Here is a 22006-nt window from a genome sequence, read left to right as displayed (position 1 = left end):
ATTTGGTATGTAGGTTCCTGAGCACTCATCTCAGATCGCTATTTAAAATGAACGATATCGGACTATAACCACGCCCACTTTTTCGATATCGAAAATTTCGAAAAACCGAAAAAGTGCGATAATTCATTACAAAAGACAGATAAAGCGACGAAACTTGGTAGATGGGTTGAACTTATGACGCAGAATAGAAAATTAGTCAAATTTTGGACAACGGGCGTGGCACCGCCCACTTTTAAAAGAAGGTAATTTAAAACTTTTGCAAGCTGTAATTTGGCAACCGTTGAAGATATCATGATGAAATTTGGCAGGAACGTTACTCCTATTACTATATGTACGCGTAATAAAAATTAGAAAAATCGGAGAAGGACCACGCCCACTTTTAAAAAAAATGTTTTTTTAAAGTAAAATTTTAACAAAAAATTTAATATCTTTACAGTATATAAGTAAATTATGTCAACATTCAACTCCAGTAATGATATGGTGCAACAAAATACAAAAATAAAAGAAAATTTCAAAATGGGCGTGGCTCCGCCCTTTTTCATTTAATTTGTCTAGGATACTTTTAACGCCATAAGTCGAACAAAAATTAACCAATCCTTTTGAAATTTGGTGGGGGCATAGATTTTATGACGTTAACTGTTTTTGGGCGAAATCGGTTGATGTCACGCCCAGTTTTTATACACAGTCGTCCGTCTGTCCTTCCGCATGGCCGTTAACAGGATAACTTGAGCAAAAATCGACATATCTTTAATGAACTTAGTTCACGTGCTTACTTGAACTCACTTTATCTTGGTATGAAAAATGAACGAAATCCGACTATGACCACGCCCACTTTTTCGATATCGAAAATTACGAAAAATGAAAAAAATGCCATAATTCTATACCAAATACGAAAAAAAGGATGAAACATGGTAAGGTAATTGGATTGTTTTATTGACGCGAAATATAACTTTAGAAAAAACTTTATAAAATGGTTGTAACACCCACCATATTAAGTAGAAGAAAATGAAAATGTTCTGCAGGGCGAAATAAAAAACCCTTAAAATCTTGGCAGATATTACATATATAAATAAATTAGCGGTATCCAACAGATGATGTTCTGGGTCACCCTGGTCCACATTTTGGTCGATATCTGGAAAACGCCTTCACATATACAACTACCACCACTCCCTTTTAAAACTTTCATTAATACCTTTAATTTTATACCCATATCGTACAAACTCATTCTAGAGTCACCCCTGGTCCACCTTTATGGCGATATCTTGAAAAGGTGTCCGCCTATAGAACTAAGCCCCACGCGCTTTTAAAATACTCATTAACACCTTTCATTTGATACCCATATCGTACAAACAAAGTCTAGAGTCACCCCTGGTCCACCTTTATTGCGATACCTCGAAAAGGCGTCCACCTATAGAACTAAGGCCCACTCCCTTTTAAAATACTCATTAACTCCTTTCGTTTGATACCCATATTGCACAAACGAATTCTAGAGTCACCCCTGGCCCACCTTTATGGCGATATCTCGAAACGGCGTCCACCTATGGAACTAAGGATTACTCCATTTTAAAATACTCATTAAAACCTTTCTTTTGATACCCATATTGTACAAACAAATTCTAGGGTCACCCCTGGTCCACCTTTATGGCGATATCTCGAAACGGCGTCCATCTATGGAACTAATGATTACTCCCTTTTAGAATACTCATTAACACCTTTCATTTGATACCCATATCGTACAAACGCATTCTAGAGTCACCCCTGGTTCACCTTTATGGTGATATCTCGAAAAGGCGAACACCTATACAACAACCACCACTCCCTTCTAAAACCCTCATTAATACCTTTAATTTGATACCCATATCGTACAAACACATTCTAGAGTCACCCCTGGTCCACCTTTATGGCGATATTTCGAAACTGCATCCACTTATAGAACTAAGGCCCACTCCCTTTTAAAATACTCATTAACACCATTCGTTTGATGCCCATATTGTACAAACAAATTCTAGGGTCACCCCTGGTCGACCTTTGTGGCAATATCTCGAAACGGCGTCCACCTATGGAAGTAAGGATTACTCCCTTTTAAAATACTCATTAACACCTTTCATTTGATACCCATATCGTACAAACGCATTCTAGAGTCAACCCTGATCCACCTTTATGGCTATATCCCTAAATGGCGTCCACCTATAGAACTATGGCCCACTCCCTTATAAAATACTTTTTAATGCCTTTCATTTGATACACATGTCATATAAACACATTCCAGGGTTTCCCTCGGTTCATTTTCCTGCATGGTTATTTTCCCTTATGTTGTCACCATAGCTCTCAACTGAGTATGTAATGTTTGGTTACACCCGAACTTAACCTTCCTTACTTGTTATTTTTGTACTCAGTTGAGCAGAGCTCACAGAGTATATTAAGTTTGGTTGCATAATGGTTGGTTGTACAGGTATAAAGGAATCGAGATAGATATAGACTTCCATATATCAAAATCATCAGGATCGAAAACAATTTGATTTAGCCATGTCCGTCCGTCCGTCCGGCCGTTAACACGATAACTTGAGTAAATTTTGAGGTATCTTGATGAAATTTGGTATGTAGGTTCCTGAGCACTCATCTCAGATCGCTATTTAAAATGAGCGATATCGGACTATAACCACGCCCACTTTTTCGATATCGAAAATTTCGAAAAACCGAAAAAGTGCAATAATTCATTACCAAAGACAAATAAAGCGATGCAATTTGGTAGGTGAGTTGAACTTATGACGCAGAATTGAAAATTAGTAAATTTTTGACAATGGGCGTGGCACCGCCCACTTTTAAAAGAAGGTAATTTAAAACTTTTGCAAGCTGTAATTTGGCAGTCGTTGAAGATATCATGATGAAATTTGGCAGGAACGTTACTCCTATTACTATATGTACGCTTAATAAAAATTAGCATAATCGGAGAAGGACCACGCCCACTTTTTAAAAAAAAATTTTTTTAAAGTAAAATTTTAACAAAAAATTTAATATCTTTACAGTATAAAGGTAAATTATGTCAACATTCAACTCCAGTAATGATATGGTGCAACAAAATACAAAAATAAAATAAAATTTCAAAATGGGCGTGGCTCCGCCCTTTTTCATTTAATTTGTCTAGGATACTTTTAATGCCATAAGTCGAACAAAAATTTACCAATCCTTTTGAAATTTGGTAGGGGCATAGATTTTATGACGTTAACTGCTTTCTGTGAAAATGGGCGAAATCGGTTGAAGCCACGCCCAGTTTTTATACACGGTCGTCCGTCTGTCCTTCCGCATGGCCGTTAACACGATAACTACAGCAAAAATCGACATATCTTTACTGAACTTAGTTCACGTACTTATCTGAACGCACTTTATCTTGGTGTAAAAAATGAACGAGATCCGACTATGACCACGCCCACTTTTTCGATATCGAAAATTCCGAAAAATGAAAAAAATGCCATAATTCTATACCAAATACGAAAAAAGGGATGAACCATGGTAATTGGATTGATTTATTGACGCAAAATATAACTTTGGAAAAAACTTTGTAAAATGGTTGTGACACCTACCATATTAAGTAGAAGACAATGAAAATGTTCTGCAGAGCGAAATAAAAAACCCTTGAAATCTTTGCAGGTATTACATATATAAATAAATTAGCGGTATCCAACAGATGATGTTCTGGGTCACCCTGGTCCACATTTTGGTCGATATCTGGAAAACGCCTTCACATATACAACTACCACCACTCCCTTTTAAAACTCTCATTAATACCTTTAATTTGATACCAATATCGTACAAACACATTCTAGAGTCACCCCTGGTCCACCTTTATGGCGATATCTCGAAAAGGCGTCCACCTATAGAACTAAGCCCCACGCCCTTTTAAAATACTCATTAACACCTTTCATTTGATACCCATATCGTACAAACATATTCTAGAGTCACTTCTGGTCCACCTCTATGGCGATATCTCGAAAAGGCGTCCACCTATAGAACTAAGGCCCACTCCCTTTTAAAATACTCATTAACACCTTTCGTTTGATACCCATATTGTACAAACGCATTGTAGAGTCACCCCTGGTCCACCTTTATGGCGATATTTCGAAACGGCGTCCACCTATAGAACTAAGGCCCACTCCCTTTCAAAATACTCATTAACACCTTTCGTTTGATACCCATATTGTACAAACGCATTCTAGAGTCACCCCTGGTCCACCTTTATGGCGATATTTCGAAACGGCGTCCACCTATAGAACTAAGGCCCACTCCCTTTTAAAATACTCATTAACACCTTTCGTTTGATACCCATATTGTACAAACGCATTCTAGAGGCACCCCTGGTCCACCTTTATGGTGATATCTCGAAAAAGCGACCACATATACAACTACCACCACTCCATTTTAAAACCCTCATTAATACCTTTAATTTGATACCCATATCGTACAAACAAATTCTAGGGTCACCTGGTCCACCTTTATGACGATATCTCGAAACGGCGTCCACCTATGGAACTAAGGATCACTCCCTTTTAAAATACTCATTAGCACCTTTTTTTTTGATACCCATATTGTACAAACAAATTATAGGGTCACCCCTGGTTCACCTTTATGGCGATATCTCGAAAAGGCGACCACCTATACAACTGCCACCACTGCCTTTTAAAATACTCATTAGCACCTTTTTTTTTGATACCCATATTGTACAAACAAATTGTAGAGTCAACCCTGATCCACCTTTATGGCGATATCCCTAAATGGCGTCCACCTATAGAACTATGGCCTACTCCCTCATAAAATACTCTTTAATGTCTTTCATTTGATACACATGTCATACAAACACATTCCACGGTTTCCCTCGTTTCATTTTCCTACATGGCTATTTTCCCTTATGTTGTCACCATAGCTCTCAACTGAGTATGTAATGTTCGGTTACACCCGAACTTAACCTTCCTTACTTGTTTTGTTTTATTTTATAAAATTTTTTTTATATATTTTTTATAATTTTTTTGTTTTGTTTATATGTAGGCGTGTATATATATTTTTTTTGCTTTTCTTCTTTGCCCACAATACGTGTCGACAGTTTTCCACTCCGATGTAGTTACTTCTACCGGTTGAAGTGTCTTTGTCTCCAATCCAGTGTATAAACCCTGACCACATGTGGTGCTAACGTGTCTATACTTCTACGTCGTTATTTCGACGGTTGGAGATGCCTTGTCTCCAATCCGCAGGCTTACCGTTACTGTTTCTTTTCATATTTCGCAAGTATATCCAATCCGTGCTTTATTCATTCCTCTGATGCCGTTTTCGAACCGTTGGAGAGGATTTTGCCTCCAATCCGTCGCCTGGTTTGCTATTATCTTTCCTATATTCCAGCCTTTTCCTATTTTATCATTCTGACGCCGCTAATTATATGGAGGCCTTATATCCAATATGTGTTCAGCTTCAGTCCCCTTTGCTGTTTGTTCTCCACCACCAAAACTGCACTGTTAAATGCTCGCCGCTACGTCGGAGCCTTTCCAGACTTCGTAGTCACTTCATTGCTTCGGCTATTATATCGAATGCCGCGGACCCTATTGCGTTGATTTGTAGCATGCATCCAACAAATGTTTCAGGAGTGCAATCCTCTCCAAAAATGCTGCGTAGTTTGCATCTCGAGCTATAGAATCTAGTACACTCGAAAAATACATGTTAAACATCTTCCTCTGCATCGCCCCCACAGTGATCGCATATGTTATTAGGCTCGTGATTGAATCGGTGTAGATATTCCCTGCCAACCACGAGCCCCATAAAGTATTTAGCTTTTTAAAACACAAACAAGCTTAAGCGATTCGACGCCAATTGGGAGCACTAAGGGAAGACAAGACTTCGTCCACCTGCCTGCGCTGTAGACTGAAATACTTTCTTGCCCGGAGTGGATTCGTCCATTCGCATGACATGACCTAGCCAGCGAAGCCTTTGGGTTTTTATTCGCCGCATTATCGTCATATCTGCGTAAAGCTAATACCAGCTCACCATTATACCCCTTCGAGGACCATAAATCTTCCGGAGCACTTTTCTCTGGAACACTCCAAGAGCCATTTCATCTTCACTTGACAGTGTTCATGATTCCGAGCCATACATCAGCACAGGTATGATGAGCGACTTGTAGAGCGTGTTTTTTGTTCGTCGATAGAGGACTTTACTTTTCAATTGCCTACTCAGGCCAAAGTAGCATTGGTTGAAAAAAGTTATTCTCCGTTTGTTTTCTCAGCTGACATTGTTTTTGCTGTTAATGCTGGTTCCAAAATGGACGAAATCTTCTACACTCTCGAATTTATATCCGTCAGTACAATGACGTGGCTGTCAAGAAGCTAATGCGCCGATTCTTTCTTGGGTGACAGCAAGTACTTCGTCTTGTCATCATTTACTGCAAGCCCACTTTTTTTTTGCTTCTTTATCTAATCCCGAGATGGCAAAACTCACAGCAGGTTTGTTCAGGCCAATAATATCAATATCATCGGCATCAGCATATGCTTTCTGTGCACAGGATAGAGTAATTTAAGAATCAGATATTTGTATTGAAATCTCCATGAAGTGATCTAGTTTTCGTATGATTGAAATACGAAAAATCAAAGCGAATAAGTTATTCTAGGGGCAAAAAACGATTCTGAGTATCATTTTATAACATACAGAATAGGCACATGCCTCTCAAAGAAAAATGTGTGCCCAGGATCGTAAGAGAAGCTTACCATCGAGGAGCTGTTTACGCAACGGATATGTGATTGATTCTTTAATAGGCTCTGTCATTTTTACACTGAGAGTCATATTCGGCAGAATGACGTAACTGAATATCGAGTTCATCATTATCCGATCGTTTTGTGCTCGTGCCCTGCGCTTGCCAGGCTAATACTCCAGCTTTTAGGAGTGATACAGATGTCAGATCTTGAAGCAGCACCTGGCATAGGTCCTAGCAGGTTTCTAATATTTGCCAAGAGGGCGGAGTTATTTTATAACATAGGCCCTGGGTTTTGAGAGGGGTTTTCAGTTTGGTCATTACAATAAACTTCTAGTCGCTACGGACTCATTCAGTCTATGTGAATACCTCATGTACCGGTCAGTTCAACCTAATCCAATATTGTACAAATAGCACCCAGAAAATTAATTTCGGTGTATTTTATACTTAAAAAGTGTGGAAAAATCCTTAAAATAAAATGTGTCGGGAATCATATCGGAAGGACTGCTACCCAAAATGTGCTTAACTATAGCCGAATCTATTTGTTGTTTGCAGAACTATTTCAAGATCATTTAAAAAAAGTATTTCAGGGAAGTATTGGACCTACCTTTTTAAGAAATCTAGTATATCCTTCCTTCTGTTTATCACTGTGTGCTTATCGCTGCGACTGCGAATATTTCTCGATTTGATGGAACTATTTAAAGATTGTTTTAATAACAATCATATATATTATTTCTAATTGCTGTTTTTATGTACGGGTCCCTTTTTCGCTCTTATTTGGAATCCAAATCTATAAATAAAGTTTTGATTGTAAAGATGGAGATTCGGGCTATAGCGAGTTTTGGGCAATTTTGGTCGTAGTGCTTTTGTTTAGCTATATTTTATTAAAATAATTTGTTAAAAATATTTGCACTGCATTACCGACAGTTGCTACCCGATGGCAGTGCAATTGATTGATTTTTTTAAATTGATTAATAGAACAGCTGATTTCTGTTGATATTTGATAAGAGACTTTTGTATTGGTTGCGCAAAATGCGCAGGGGCCCAGCTCGTGTCTCATTAATATTTAACACAAGACCGTGATTATGTTAACCCATTTAAATTCGAGCAGTCTTGTGAGTCAAAGTTTAGTGCACTGATCCCAACTATGGTTTTGTGATAGTATATAATTGAACAGCAGTTTCGAAACAGGTAAAACGAATTTTTTATATAAATAGAGCAAAATCTGTTTGACCAACTAATTAACAAAAAAAGATTTTGCTTGTATAGCTTTAACTTAAATTGTTGTTGTTCACACGACTCAATTAGGTATAAATAGTGCCCACAAAATTCATCACTTAGTAGTTTATACTAAAAAAGTAGTGCAAACGGTCTTGAAATAAAATGATTTCAAGCATTAACTTTGTGATCCTGTTTATCATTCTAAGCTGTCATTTGACTTCTACGAATGCTCAATTTCGTATTAGAAATGGGGAAGAAATAGGCATAGAGAAAGCCCCACACACGGTGGCAATTTTTTATAGAGAAAAGTATGTTTGCGCGGGTTCCTTAGTCAGTATGAATTTGGTGGTGACAGCTGCGCATTGCGTGGTAAAGCGAAAGAAGCATAAGTTCATCATTCTAGCTGGTGTAACCGATTTACGTGACTTTAACAAACGAATAGGGCAACAACGCGAGGTGGCACAAATACATTATGATGATAACGTTGATTTTGATAGCGCATATATGGACATAGCTGTTGTTGAAGTGAATGAACGTTTTTGTAAGAATGATAAAGTAAAATCAATATATCTTTGTCAGCGAAAATTTGGACCGGGCTCAGTTATGCGAATTAGTGGATGGGGTTCGATAGCTGCAAATAGTAAGACACCTAGTAATCTTCTCAAAGCTAGTGAATTACATGTTATGGACAAAAAGCTCTGCAAGGAACTTTATGCAAGTAAACAGCAATACTTATCAGACACACTCGCGTGTACTGGATGTAGTGGAAATGATCCGTGTTTTGGAGATTCTGGAGCAGCGGGCCTTGTGAGAGGACAACTTTGTGCGGTGGTACACGGTGGTTGTGAAAACTCAATGTTTCCGAGTATATTTATAGATGTATCGCATCGCAAAGTTTATGAATATATATTATCCAAGATGTGAAATAATTGAATAATGTTATAAATTGACTGTTGAGTGGAATATCACCCTAACTTGACTGAACGCCGAAATTCGAAATATTTTGAGATAGGGCGTTTGCCAAACAGCTGTTAAGATATGGTAATATTCCACTCAGCTGTCGATACAGCGATATTTTTTCTTGTATCATGTACAAATAAATTTTTATGATTGCGAGAAAATAAATATTTTTGATTGTTTGCAATAAAAGTGTGACGCATGTAAATGGCTTTAGGTGTGAGGCCAAACTTTGTTCACGGCTGTAAAGTTCAATTAACACAGAGTATAGGACAAATTTAAGATATTACCGAACATTCTACGAAAGACGGGAGGTTTCTAAGCCGGACCAAATTTCTGCACAACGAAAAGTGCGATCTTGTAACGAATGATCAGGGAGTGCCCAGATTCTAGAGGCAAGTCGTCTACACCTTCTTAAACGAAGGCAGCGTTGAAGAACCCAATGATGCTGATAATGTTCCCCCCGCTCTTCACATTAATTGCTACTGCAGCATTCCATGGTTGGTATCGGACAAACTGTAACATTTTCAGACAAAGTTTTTAGTGCATTAGGATTGTATGGTACATGTGTGAATAAAAATAGAAACCTGCTCTTGAAATATTTGAATATGCGTGCGAAAATTGCAAAAAAGCATCCGTTTGTACAGGACACCAGTCAGTCAGGTGGAATTTCAGCGAAACTATTAATATTAAAAAAAAAAAAAACAAAGAAATACTACATTTGGTTGTGGATGTGCCAAGGTTTGTTAGAATAATAAACAAAACTTAAGTATGTTTATTCAAAAAAAAAAAAAAATTGTGTTTAAAAAGAGTGTCCCATGTGAGATTCAGTTTTCAAATTTCGATTTCACCTATACTATATATCGTAGCGTGCTCCAACTTCTCAAAAAATCCGGGGTTAAAGCCCTGGGCACAGCAACTTCAAAAATTTAGAAAGAGACAAGTTTTCTCAATAAGAAAACATTGTCTAAGTGGAGTCGCCCCTCGGCAGTGATTTCGAGTTTATTTCAGCCATTGAAAATTTGTCAGTGAAAAGAAGAAGAATGAAAGAAAAGCTAGGCATAAGTTCCCTTCTGGAAATTTACTCCCGTTTACTTATATTCACATACACACTATGTACAGATATGAACATTCTGTATTTTTCAGCTAATTAATAAAGGAGGTCACCGTTTTGTTGGAAACGTTGCTATAGCAAATGAACACATTTTGTTCGTTTAAAATTTTTTGTTTGCATATTTTGTTTTGTTTTGTCAGTTGTTAATTTGCTGTTTAAAATTGAAAAAAAAATAAGGTACAGTTTTTGATGGTGCGCATTTGCCATGACGTAGCAAATGCATTACCGTAGAATTTTTTGGCGTTTTGTGTAAAACTACTGCACCGGTATGCGAATACAATGATGATAGACCATTTGCACAAAATCCTGAACTCCCCTAATATGAAGCAATAAAAAAAAAAAAAGTTGCTAAGAAATTTTTGAGAATTATTCGACTTTTCAATAAAATTTTTCTATATCATTCTTTTTTACTTGTTTTCTCTCAAGCTGAAACTAATTTTCTTCTTCTTGGGTACGTTGAGGTGTGATATATTTAGGGCATCATTCTGTATTACGAACGATAGCTCAGACGAACGAATCGTCTCTTAACATCTTCGTGTAGCAATGGTATTTTCTATCACTTTCGTTCGTTTCTTACGTCATGTCAACGAGGAATGCCTCAGCAATTGTCAGATGATGAAAGTGGCAGAGAATACCATTGCTGGGCGAAGTTGTTAAGAGGCGATTCGTTCGTCTGAGCTATCGTTCGTAATACAGAATGATGCCCTTAGAATATATCAGCATTGAACATTAATGAGGAGAGCGGTTCGAAACAGAAATGCACTCGGAATGTTTGCAAAACCGCTGCCGAGGAGTGACCACGCTTTTAGGAACCCGTTTTTTTTTTTAAATAAAACAACTTTTTTCTGAGTTGTTGATGTTGCTTTGCGCGCCACTTCAGCCCAAGACCTTCAAGGTGTTTGGCATAGCCATTGCTTTTTTTTTTGTATTTATTCATTAAATTGTGCACATTTCGAATTAATAACACAATTCAACTCTGCGAGTATATACATATATAGTGATAGAACGATACGAGTACTTTGTAAGTACATATTATCGACACTTTTCCAGAAAATAATAGAGTATTTCATACTCTATCCTTTTTATTAAGTACTGAGTAAGCTATCGATGCTTTACCTCGATACTTTTTCCCAATACTTTACCAAGTGCCAATGGTCTACATGTTTAAGGTCAACAAAGTGTGCTCCATTTGCACCATAACTTGACCGTACCGATGCGGTAAGAGATTCGCATTCAGCTTAAGCCGATTTTTGATAATGGCGGATTGGGAGACGGCTTCTGCAGTGGTAATAGAAAAGTATGTGTTTATTGTGCAGAATCACTAACTCCAACAAAATTATGAAAAGCTGCTAACTCCATAAAATTTCAACATAATTTAACATTTCGTCCAATAAAGCTTTTTCGTTCTACTGTGAAATGGATGGAGCTAGCAGCTTTTGCACCATTGTCGATGATATATGTATTGGTATTGATAATTGTCGAAATCAGATTATATCCACACCCACTTTTACAAATGGGAAAAATTAACAAAGTTTTCATCCCAGCGAGTTAGGGGTGACTAAAATACATAAATGATTCAATGGGTTGTGTACCGTAACCATTTCAATGGGCTGCTAGCGCAATTTATAGCTTCTCTAACACAAATAAGAACCTTACCTTCCCGTGACGAATCCTGTTTATTTAGAAGCCGAGGATCTGGCAACCCCAAGTTCCGTGGAAGTAGGTGGTGGTGGTGGAGGTGGGATGACCTAGAAGGTTCAATGTGGTCATATTAAATCGTTCCCAAGATGGGCTTATACATTAATGGTGTTTTTAACCAGAACATACCTGATCTATATCCGGCAAAGGAACATTAGCATCGATAACACTCCCAAAGAGTGTCCTTATTGCTACAACAACAACAGGAACAATGCTTAAACAAATACTGATAAAGTAGTGAAACTTGACGAATGGATAAAAAAATACGATGTACAATATAAATTTATTAAAAATTTTGTAAAGTGGGCGTAGCGCCGCGTATTGTATATAGATCTGATTAAAAGAGGATAAGGACCGCGCCTACTTTAAAAGAAGGGGCTTAAAGTTTAAATCTTAACAAAATTTCCATATATATATGGTACGTAAAAAATACTACCAGTAGAGACTTGGTAGTTGAAAGTACAAAAATGAAAAAAAAAAGGAAAATCGTTCTGATCCTCTTCTATTTAGTTAATCTCTCCACAAAGCGTTTACTCTCATAAAAAACTTGACGCGATTTACCTCCGAGGAGATTAAGACTTCTCTTCCAATTTGCGTCGTGCTATTTTTAATTTTTCTTGCAAATTGAGTAGACGAGACGATTCTGAAGGGCATCTGGAAGGCAGATGAACTTTCACTGGGAAGCTTTTCATGGCAGAAATACACTCAGAGTGCTTGCGAAACCACTGCCGAGCGGCGACCCCGTTTAGAAAAACTATTTTCTAACTGAAAAACTGTGTTTTTATACTCAGCGTGCTTTGCAACAGAGTATATTAACTTTTATAACATAACGTTTGGTTGTACAGGTATAAAGGAATCGAGATAGATAATAGACTTCCATATATCATAATCATCAGTATCGAAAAAAAATTTCCGTTGTCCGTCCATTAACACGATAACTTGGGCTATTGTGATATCTTCACAAAATTCGGTATACGGAATAATCTCGACCCAGAATAGATTGGTATTGAAAATTAGTGAAATCGGATGATAACCACACCCACTGTTTATATATAGGTATAGCATTTTGAAAACACACAAAAAACCTGATTTTTATGTGTGGACTCATATTGGGACTCTTGATAAAAATTTGAAAACATTTTTGAAAATGGGCGTGGCACCGGCCACTTGTGAAAAATTCAATTTTACAAATATTATTAATCATAAATAAAAACTGTTAAACCTATCATAACAAAATTCAGCAGATAGCTTGCCTTTACTATAAGGAAGAAAAATTTATGAAATCGGTTAAGGACCAAGCCCACTTTTATATACAAGATTTTTAAAGGGGTCATAGACGAATAAAATGAGATATATCTTTGCAAAAAAGAGCTTTATATCAATTATATTTCTTCTCCCAAGTGAATTATAACAAGAAATAGGAAAAAATTCAATTTTTGAAAATGGGCGTGGCACCGCCGCTTTAAAGACTAACCAATTTTCTATGTTTCGGGAGCCATAACTCGAAGATGTGATAAGATTAGGTACACATATTTTCCTTATAGCAGGAATTATTTCTAGTAAAAATGGGCGGGATCGGTTAAGGACCACGTCTACTTTTATATAAAAGAAGTTTAAAATGGTCCTAGACTAGAATAATAAGCTTTATCTTAGCAAAAAATTGTTTTGAGTCAAGGATATTTCACTTATCAAGTTTTATTTTAAGAGGAAATGGGGAGACATTTTAAATGGGCGGTGTCACGTGCCTGATGATTACGTGACGGTTTTCGAAATGGTACCATCGCAATATGCCAGTAAATGTTTCTTTCTTTTCAGTTTATCTTAGAAAAACATAATAATTGAATATTCAATTATTATAAGCCGGTCTTAAGCTCATGAATTCTTAAAATAATAAGTATAAATTGAACACACCATTGAAAAAAGGAAAAAAAAAATTCTTTGTATAGCTTTAAATTAAATTAAGAAGTATTCCTGGTGTGATGGTAGCGTGCTCCGCCTACCACACCGTATGCGCTGGGTTCACACCCCGGGCAAAGCAACATTAAAACTTTAGAAATAAGGTTTTTCAATTAGAAGACAATTTTTCTAAGCGGGGTCGCTCCTCGGCAGTGTTTGGCAACCGCTCCGGGTGTATTTCTGCCATGAAAAGCTCTCAGTGAAAACTCATCTGCCTTGCATATGCCGTTCGAAGTCGGCATTAAGCATGTAGGTCCCGTCCGGCCAATTTGTAGGGAAAATCAAGAGGAGCACGACGCAAATTGGAAGAGAAGCTCGGCCTTAGATCTCTTCGGAGGTTATCGCGCCTTACATTTATTTTTTATTTTATTCCTGAAATCTATAAGACACTTTTTTTGCTTATTATTTATTCACATGACTCAATTAGGTATAAATAGCGCCCACAAAATTTATCACGTAGTACTTTATACGTAAAAAGTAGTGCCAAAGGTCTTAAACCTAAATGAATTCACTCATTCATTTCGCCATTCTATCTCTCGTGCTTAGCTGCCATTTGACCTCTACGAATGCTCAATTGCGCGATAGAAATGGCGTAGAAATATTAATAGAGCAGACCCCACACACAGTAGCATTTTTTTACAATACAAAGTATACTTGCGTGGGTTCCTTAGTCAATATGAATTCGGTGGTAACTGTTGCGCATTGCTTAGTAAAACGAAAGGAGCCGGACTTCATCATTCTAGCTGGCGTAACCGATGTACGTGACTTAAACACAGAACGTGGGCAACAAAGCAAAGGGAATCAGATATAATTGTGACTATGATCCTGTTATAGCACATATGGATATAGCTGTGGTTAAAGTGTATGAACCTGTTCAAATAGTAAGACACCTAATAATCTTCTCAAAACTACTGAAACGCCTATAATAGCCAGAACGCAGTGCGAGAATATTTATGCCAGAAAACAGCAACTGCGATTTTTATGGAGATGTTGGAGCAACGGGCATTGTGAGAGCAGACCTTTGTGCGGTGGTACAGGGAGGTTGCGATAGCTCCAGATTTCCGAGTCTATTTACGGATGTAACACATCTATGATGTGAAATAATCGAAGGGTGAAGTTATAAATTGACTGTTGAGTGGAATATCACCCGAATTACGAATTACATTGAGATAAGGCGTTTTCCAAACATCAGTTGAGATATGGTGATATTTCACGTGCAAGTCCAAATAACGATATTTTTTTCTTGTATCATGTACATATAAATTTTAATCCCTGGAAAGAATCGGGACAGGGAGAAGCATGCATCTATATTGGGTCTGAGGGCATATGGAAATAGATGGGAATGAAAAAGCGGATAAGCTAGCTAAAAATTGCGCATCCTTCGAAGCTTGCTCCGTAGACGTACCAATAAGATTGGGCGAGATTAAGAGAAGGCGAGAGCTGCACATGATCGACCAAGCGGGAAAGGTGTGCACCCAAACTCGGGACTGCAAAGTATCGAAGATAATGTGTAGGTCTTACAACCTTAGCGAAACAAAGTTAATTTCATCGTTAAAAGGAGAGGACTGCAGACTCATGACGGGTATTCTGATTAAATCAATGACGATAATTTTGATATAAAGAAGCCTATATCTATCCCGATTACTTTGAGCCATTACTTACTATCGTTATCCAATTAAAGCTATAATACCCTTGTTTACAAGTACACGTGGCGTACAAAAAATTGTTTGGTTTAAACTTTGACCAATAACAGTTATTAACAATCCCTTGTTCAATATATAAATTCTCTATAATACTCAATAGTTCTTTAATATTAAGTTAACATTAAAAAAAAAAAAATACATAAATTCAAGGTGCCTCCAAAGACATTTAAGGCCAAGCTTTTTTGCCAAATTGCGTCGTGCTGCTCTTAATTTTTCCCGCAAATTGGTGGGACGTGACCTCCATCTTTTAGGCCGACCCCGAACGGCACCTGCAACGCAGGTGAGTTTTCACCCTCTTCATGACAGAATCACGCTCGGAGTGTTTGCGGAATCACTGCCGAGTGGCTATCCCACTTAGAAAATCTTTTTTCTAATTGAAAAAACTTGTTTATAATCTTCGGTGTAGTAGGCGGAGCACACTACCACCACACCACGGCAAGTTAACATATAAACCGTTTGGCTTCCCAATCAAAGCACATTGCCTTTTTATTTGACTACCTGCGCGAATATTTATTTCTATAAATCTCTTTCGGCCAAACTACCTTCAAATGACGAGTAAGGGAATAATATTATAAGCAATCAAACTTTAATTCTTAAAAATATTCCAACGTTTGCACATTTTTCAAACACACATACTGGCACAAACTTAATTTTCCTTTTTTTCTTCCACTTCTCATTATACAACAACAGGAGTTGCACGAGTGCTGGGTAATCGCTTGAAATTGGGCGAAAAAATTGTAGTCACAAATGGTGATAAAGCAAGTGGCAGTTCCATAAAATACGATGTTGAAGTTCGTGATGCGGATGTGGTAAGTAGGACTCGTTAAAGTTCAAAGAAATCTTAAGTAGGCTGGGTAAATGCAGCAAATCAACAGGGAAAAAGAAAAAAGGAAAATAATAAAATGAAAAGAGGCGAAAAAATATAAAATAAAAAGATGATAAAAATATTTTAAGGACTACCTTTATATAAATGGACCAAAAAATAGAAGGCAATTTTTCCTTTAATATAGACATAGTCTTGTTGAATTTTGACCAAAAAACTTTAACAATAGCTCTTGTAAAAGAATTTTGGGATTTAAAACTATAAAGGTGGAGCGCAATCTTTCAATTTAAGGCGAACCATGTACTTGGGATTAACTAATTGATTATTTAAAATTTAAACACTCGCTCTACCTTTACAATTTTAAATCACAAAATTCTTTTACAAGAGCTATTGTTAAAGTTTTTTAGTCAAAATTCAACAAGACTATGTCGGTATTAAAGGAAAAATTGTGAAAGTGAAAATTCTTGTCTTTTATTTGTTCAAAATATCAAGATTTAACCCTTTCGTCCCGAGTGGTACGCATATGTACCAGCACCTCTTAACGAACCCTAAAAGCTTTAAAATACAATAAAAACGGTATACAATTGTACCTTCCGGCAACCTTGAATGTTGATGAAAGTGTGGTTAGTAAACGTTTAACAGCTGCCTTTTCATGCACGTGTTTATGTTGCGGAGTGTGCCTTATTTAGTATTTTTTAGCAAAAAAAGTAGTAAAGTAGAAGTGTAACTGCAAACTTTCATAAAATTTTGGAGCACAAATCCTATCAGAATAAAGGTATATAAATTTGATGTTGTATCTGATTCGTATTGAAAATGTATTGGGTACTAAAGTTTGTGGTACATATATGTACAAACCGTCGTTTCTGCTGGAACATATATGTACCAACAGGTATGTTGACAAAGTCTCTTTCAATCCAGGACGAAAATGAATAAGAGGTCGTTGAGCTAAAAGGAGCTTGAAAGCATAATTGAAAGAATGTCGGATTTTTCTGTGGACTCATCAGACGACTACTAACCAAATGAAGATGAAACGTATTCTTCATTTAATGAAAATGACGACGAAATGGACTCTGAAACTAAAAGTGAGAGTGACCACAACCAAAATTATTTTGAGCAAACTTCCATATCTGAGTCAGCACAGCGGGTTCTGCAGCAGTCTAGAAAATTTGTGACTCAATCTGAGACTGATAATAATTGCATTATTGATTGGATAATGCCCAACGACCCATTCAGTACTGCCAAAACCATTCCACTAAAAATTGCCTTTGGGGCAGATATATGGTCCTTACATCCAAATTATACTATTCAGCACCCATTAAGTCTCAAATGCATCAAAGTCTTACTATGTCGATAACAAAGTGGCAAGACACAAAATAAGTGTTGATAATGACTAATGGTCATAAACCTTATACGACTAAAATTACAAAAAATGATAAGTCGGGTCCTCAAGAGGAAATATACTGACCGAAGCAATTGCATTCTGTCGAAAATAGGCGGAGTTGATCGGGCTGATCAATTCATAAGTCTCTACAATCATGGTAGAAAGTCTTCCAAATGGTGGAAGAAAGTCTCTTATTCTTGCCTTGGTATGTGTACAGCAAACCATGGATACCTTACAACGATTTGAGGCGTAAAAATGAGAAAGTCCCTTATCTTACATATGTTGTGAATCTTGCTGAAGAATTGGTTGCAGAAGAGAAAAAGAATACAGGACTGCCATTACCAAGAAAGGGTACTAGTTCCAAGAAGAGGAAATAGTTTGCCTCCTCCTGTGGAGGGTGTTACGGGAAGATGTTGTAGTCGGTGCGCGTTAGTAAAAATTCATACGAGAACAGAAACTATTTGCGAAGAATGTAATGTTCCATTATGTAAAGATTGTTTCAAACTGCTTCACACACAATATAAAAAATATTTCTTTATATTATAACGATAACACTAAGAAAACAATGTAACTTTTTGTACCTGTTGGTACATATGTATGTGTACCGGTTAAAAATGCTATTGGTACATATAAGTACCACACCTCCCCCTCCCTCCACGGTCTCCCACAAACATATGTTCTTGCTTTTTCATCTGATATAGTGTATATTAATCGAACATAGGCTTTTAAGTTCACTATTTTTGTTGGAGAGAGGAAATTCGAATTCAGGGACGAAAGGGTTAAGAGAATTAGTGGAATTTTCGCTGACAACACTGGCGAAATCAACAGAATTCCACCTCGTTTGTCAGGTACTTAATTTGCACAGCAAAAAATCGTGGTGAAATTCGCATACGCCTGAAACTCTAAAAGAATCGTGGTGAAAGTTGCGTACGCCTAAAAGTACGCAAAGACGTGCATTGAGTTGGGCCTTCAGCGAGGTGGAATTCTACAACGCCTGCAACACTCAGGAGGCTAGCCATGAAGATATGGCCTAATCTTCTAAATAGTTAGACTTGTGCGTTACGTAGCTCAAATTTTTTGATCACACATTGCACTGTCACCGAGTTTTAAACTATATTTCAGGCTTCAAGTCTCTAGGTATCCAGGAAGTTAGCTAAAAATCGATTGCAAGATTCCCAATTTAAAACTGGTTTTCCAAATATCTCGATCCGTGGGCCACCTAGCGGATTTTTTTTAGATGAAATGTTGCATTGTCACCGGGTTCTGACCCACGGCCCGAGTTTCAAGTCTCTAGCTCACCGGTAAGTTACTCAAAAATCGATCGCAAGGTTCCCCTCGTTTTTCAGGGAATTGTAGTTATCTCACTTAGCGCGCCACCTAGCGGAATTTTGTTTTCTGTAAATTGTATTGTCACCGGGTCTCGAAATATGTGCTAAGTTACAAGTCTCTATGTAACCGGGAAGTTAGTTAAAAATGGATTGAAAGATTCCCAAATTAAAATTAATTTTCTTAATATCTCGATCAATACGCCACCTAGCGGATTTTTTTTGATGAAATGTTGCATTGTCACTGGGTTTTAACCCACGGCCCAAGTTTCAAGTCTCTAGCTCACCAGCAAGTTACTCAAAAATCGATCGCAAGATTCCCCTCCTTTTTCAGGGATTTGTAGTTATCTCATTTAGCGCCACCTAGCGGAATTTTGTTTTCTGTAAATTGTATTGTCACCAAGCCTCGAACTGTGTGCCAATTTTCAAGTCTAGGTCACCCGGAAGATAGTTAAAAATGGATTGAAAGATTCCCAAATCAAAATAAATTTTCTTAATATCTCGATCTATGCGCCACAGCGAATTTTTTTGATCATATATTGCATCGTCACCGGGTTCTGACTCACGGCCCAAGTTTCGAGTCTCTAGCTCACCGGGAAGTTACTTAAAAATCGATCGCAAGATTCCCTGCGTTTTTTCAGGGATTTTCGTTTATCTCGATTCGTCTGCCACCTGGCGGAATTTTGTTTTCCACGAGTTGTAGTGCCATCGACTAGCAAACTATGTGCTAGATTTCAAGTCTCTGGATCACCGAGAAGTTAGTTAAAAGTCGATCGCAAAATTTCCATTTTAAAATTAAATTTCTGTATATCTCGATCTGTGCGCTACCTAGCGGGTTTTTTTCAATTGCATTGTAATGTCTCTCAGGTCTGAATTATGTTCTAAGTATCAAGTGTCTAGCACAACGGGAAGTTACCGAAAAAGACTTTTACGTGGGTCAAAAATTCGTATGGTAATGAGGGGACAAACATCAAAGGGACTTAATATAAAGGTAATAATAAAAATGAATACAAAAAAAAAAAAAACATAAAAAATGTTCCAGGAAACTATGCATTTTGTAAAACCTACATATATTTCAGTTGTAGTTTTCGTGACGATTCTTCATCGATCATTGCCCGCTGTCTGCCCGTTTACTTCACCAATCAAATTCTTCTTAGTTTCGATATAATTTGGTCCATAGCATAATTTTATTTTTATGTAGTATGTATGTACGTCTATTTGCAAGCTTTTAGCATAACTTTTTGGTTTTTTTTGTTTGTTGGCATAATTTACAGATCCAGCTATTGAAATCTTTCGATATATTTAGCGGTTCAATGTATCGAGGATATTTGGTTGTGCGCAATCATTTACAAGTGGATAAGTTTACAAACTTGGTAAGTATAAGACTCAAACATGCTTCGTATAGAAAATATGTGTAGTAGGGTGGAGTGAATTTATTTTTTTTTCGAAATCGCTTTTGGCTGATCTCCAGAAAGTTGCCTTTCTAGACCAGAAATAAGGTTGAAAATTTTTATTTCACTCATCGTATGTTTAGAGGTGCCTCAACGTAACTAAACTTTGAAAAAGACGGTAGGTACACATTTTTTTTTTGTCATTGATTTACTTTCGCTTGTTGTTATTGTGCTCATTGATTTCAAAGCCTACTGATTTTCATGGCCTAGTATGTGCCTGTAAAACTGTTACTTATACACTTGATTAGAAACATATTATCATTCATACATATTATCATCAGAAAAAAAAACACCATTTAAAATTTGTCATTTTTAGTTATAATATGTAATTTTTGGTATATTAAAAAATAAATAAAATAAATATGTAAATAATGAGCTTTGTAAAATCGCGATTATATTGCTCTACTTCTTGGGGTTGGGGGCACCTCAAAACGCCATCCTACGAAAATAATATTAGGTGGTTTTGGTTAACTCTTATAAATACAACTTTTCATTGCTAGGCCATTACAAAAAAAAACCTTAGATTATCACTTCACCCTAATGTGTAGCTAAGTATGAATGAGTGCTTTAGATGTAAATACTGTATGCACAGGGTGCTCCGATGAGAGGGGGAGAAACTGGCTCAATCACAAAACTTTCCAGTGATATTTTGAAATTTTATGCAAAAAATCAATCAAAACCTTTTTCTAAACCACAACGGAGATGAAGAATTGGTAACAAGGTTGGCCCTCTATCGTGCAATTACTTGAATTTTAGGGTTAAAAGTTTCAGCCTAAATCTGATTTTATTTTTTTTACTACATATGTGACCAACCTATATACATTTATAGAAATTTTGTTTGTTTTGCCGTGAATAATATGCACAGATACAAATTCACACTTTGAATAAAAAAAAATCATAGCATTCCTATATACCCTCACATATATTCGATTCATATCAAAGTGCCTGAATTTCATATGAAATAGCAAAGAAAAACCACTTCCATATGAAGCCAATGCACTTCGGTATGATCATGATGAAATGAATATTCAGGTGTTCTCATCCAGTTAACGTTTTCCTTATTCTGACAAGTTCGGCATGCATAATTTAAAGGTTTGTTTATCATACATAACTGCCTCGGAATTCTACTACGATCAGAGTAGATTTTACTATACGTTCAGAAATATAATAACTGCATATATAAGCCGCTACCAGAATTTTTTAAACATAAATATTAACGTAACTTTGTATTCCACAAATTTTTTAAGTAAACTTGTACAAAAAATGAAGCCATCAAATTTTATTACTTTTGTTGTACAATTATATACTGGCAAAAAGAGCTGCGAAAAAGTGAGGTTATATTGTTGACAACACCTTTATTATTGCATTATGGGTATGGTATTCAAATTTATAAATAAATAAACGTAAGGCGCGATAACCTCCGAAGAGATCTAAGGCCGAGCTTCTCTTCCAATTTGCGTCGTGCTCCTCTTGCTTTTCCCTACAAATTGGCCGGACGGGACCTACATGTTTTATGCCGACTCCGAACGGCATCTGCAAGGCAGATGAGTTTTCACTGAAAACTTTTCATGGCAGAAATACACCCGGAGCGCTTGCCAAACACTGCCGAGGGGCGACCCCGCTTAGAAAAATTTTCTTCTAATTGAAAGA

At 36.9% G+C, this 22006-nt stretch overlaps 1 protein-coding gene across 1 annotated transcript in view; it reads left to right on the top strand.

Annotated features, from left to right (window-relative positions):
- Gp210 (nucleoporin 210) overlaps positions 1–22006 on the top strand; it is a 243821-nt gene that overhangs the window by 50682 nt on the left and 171133 nt on the right. The window contains exons 17-18 of the mRNA XM_067775759.1: positions 16067–16185; positions 20180–20278. Coding sequence (XP_067631860.1) covers positions 16067–16185; positions 20180–20278 — 218 coding nt within the window. The remainder of the gene's footprint in view (positions 1–16066; positions 16186–20179; positions 20279–22006) is intronic.

Source organism: Eurosta solidaginis, chromosome 3 (assembly GCF_040869045.1).
Source record: "Eurosta solidaginis isolate ZX-2024a chromosome 3, ASM4086904v1, whole genome shotgun sequence".
NCBI classification, from domain to species: domain Eukaryota; kingdom Metazoa; phylum Arthropoda; class Insecta; order Diptera; family Tephritidae; genus Eurosta; species Eurosta solidaginis.
Note: the sequence above shows the minus strand (reverse complement) of the source record. Positions and strands in the feature narration are given on the sequence as shown.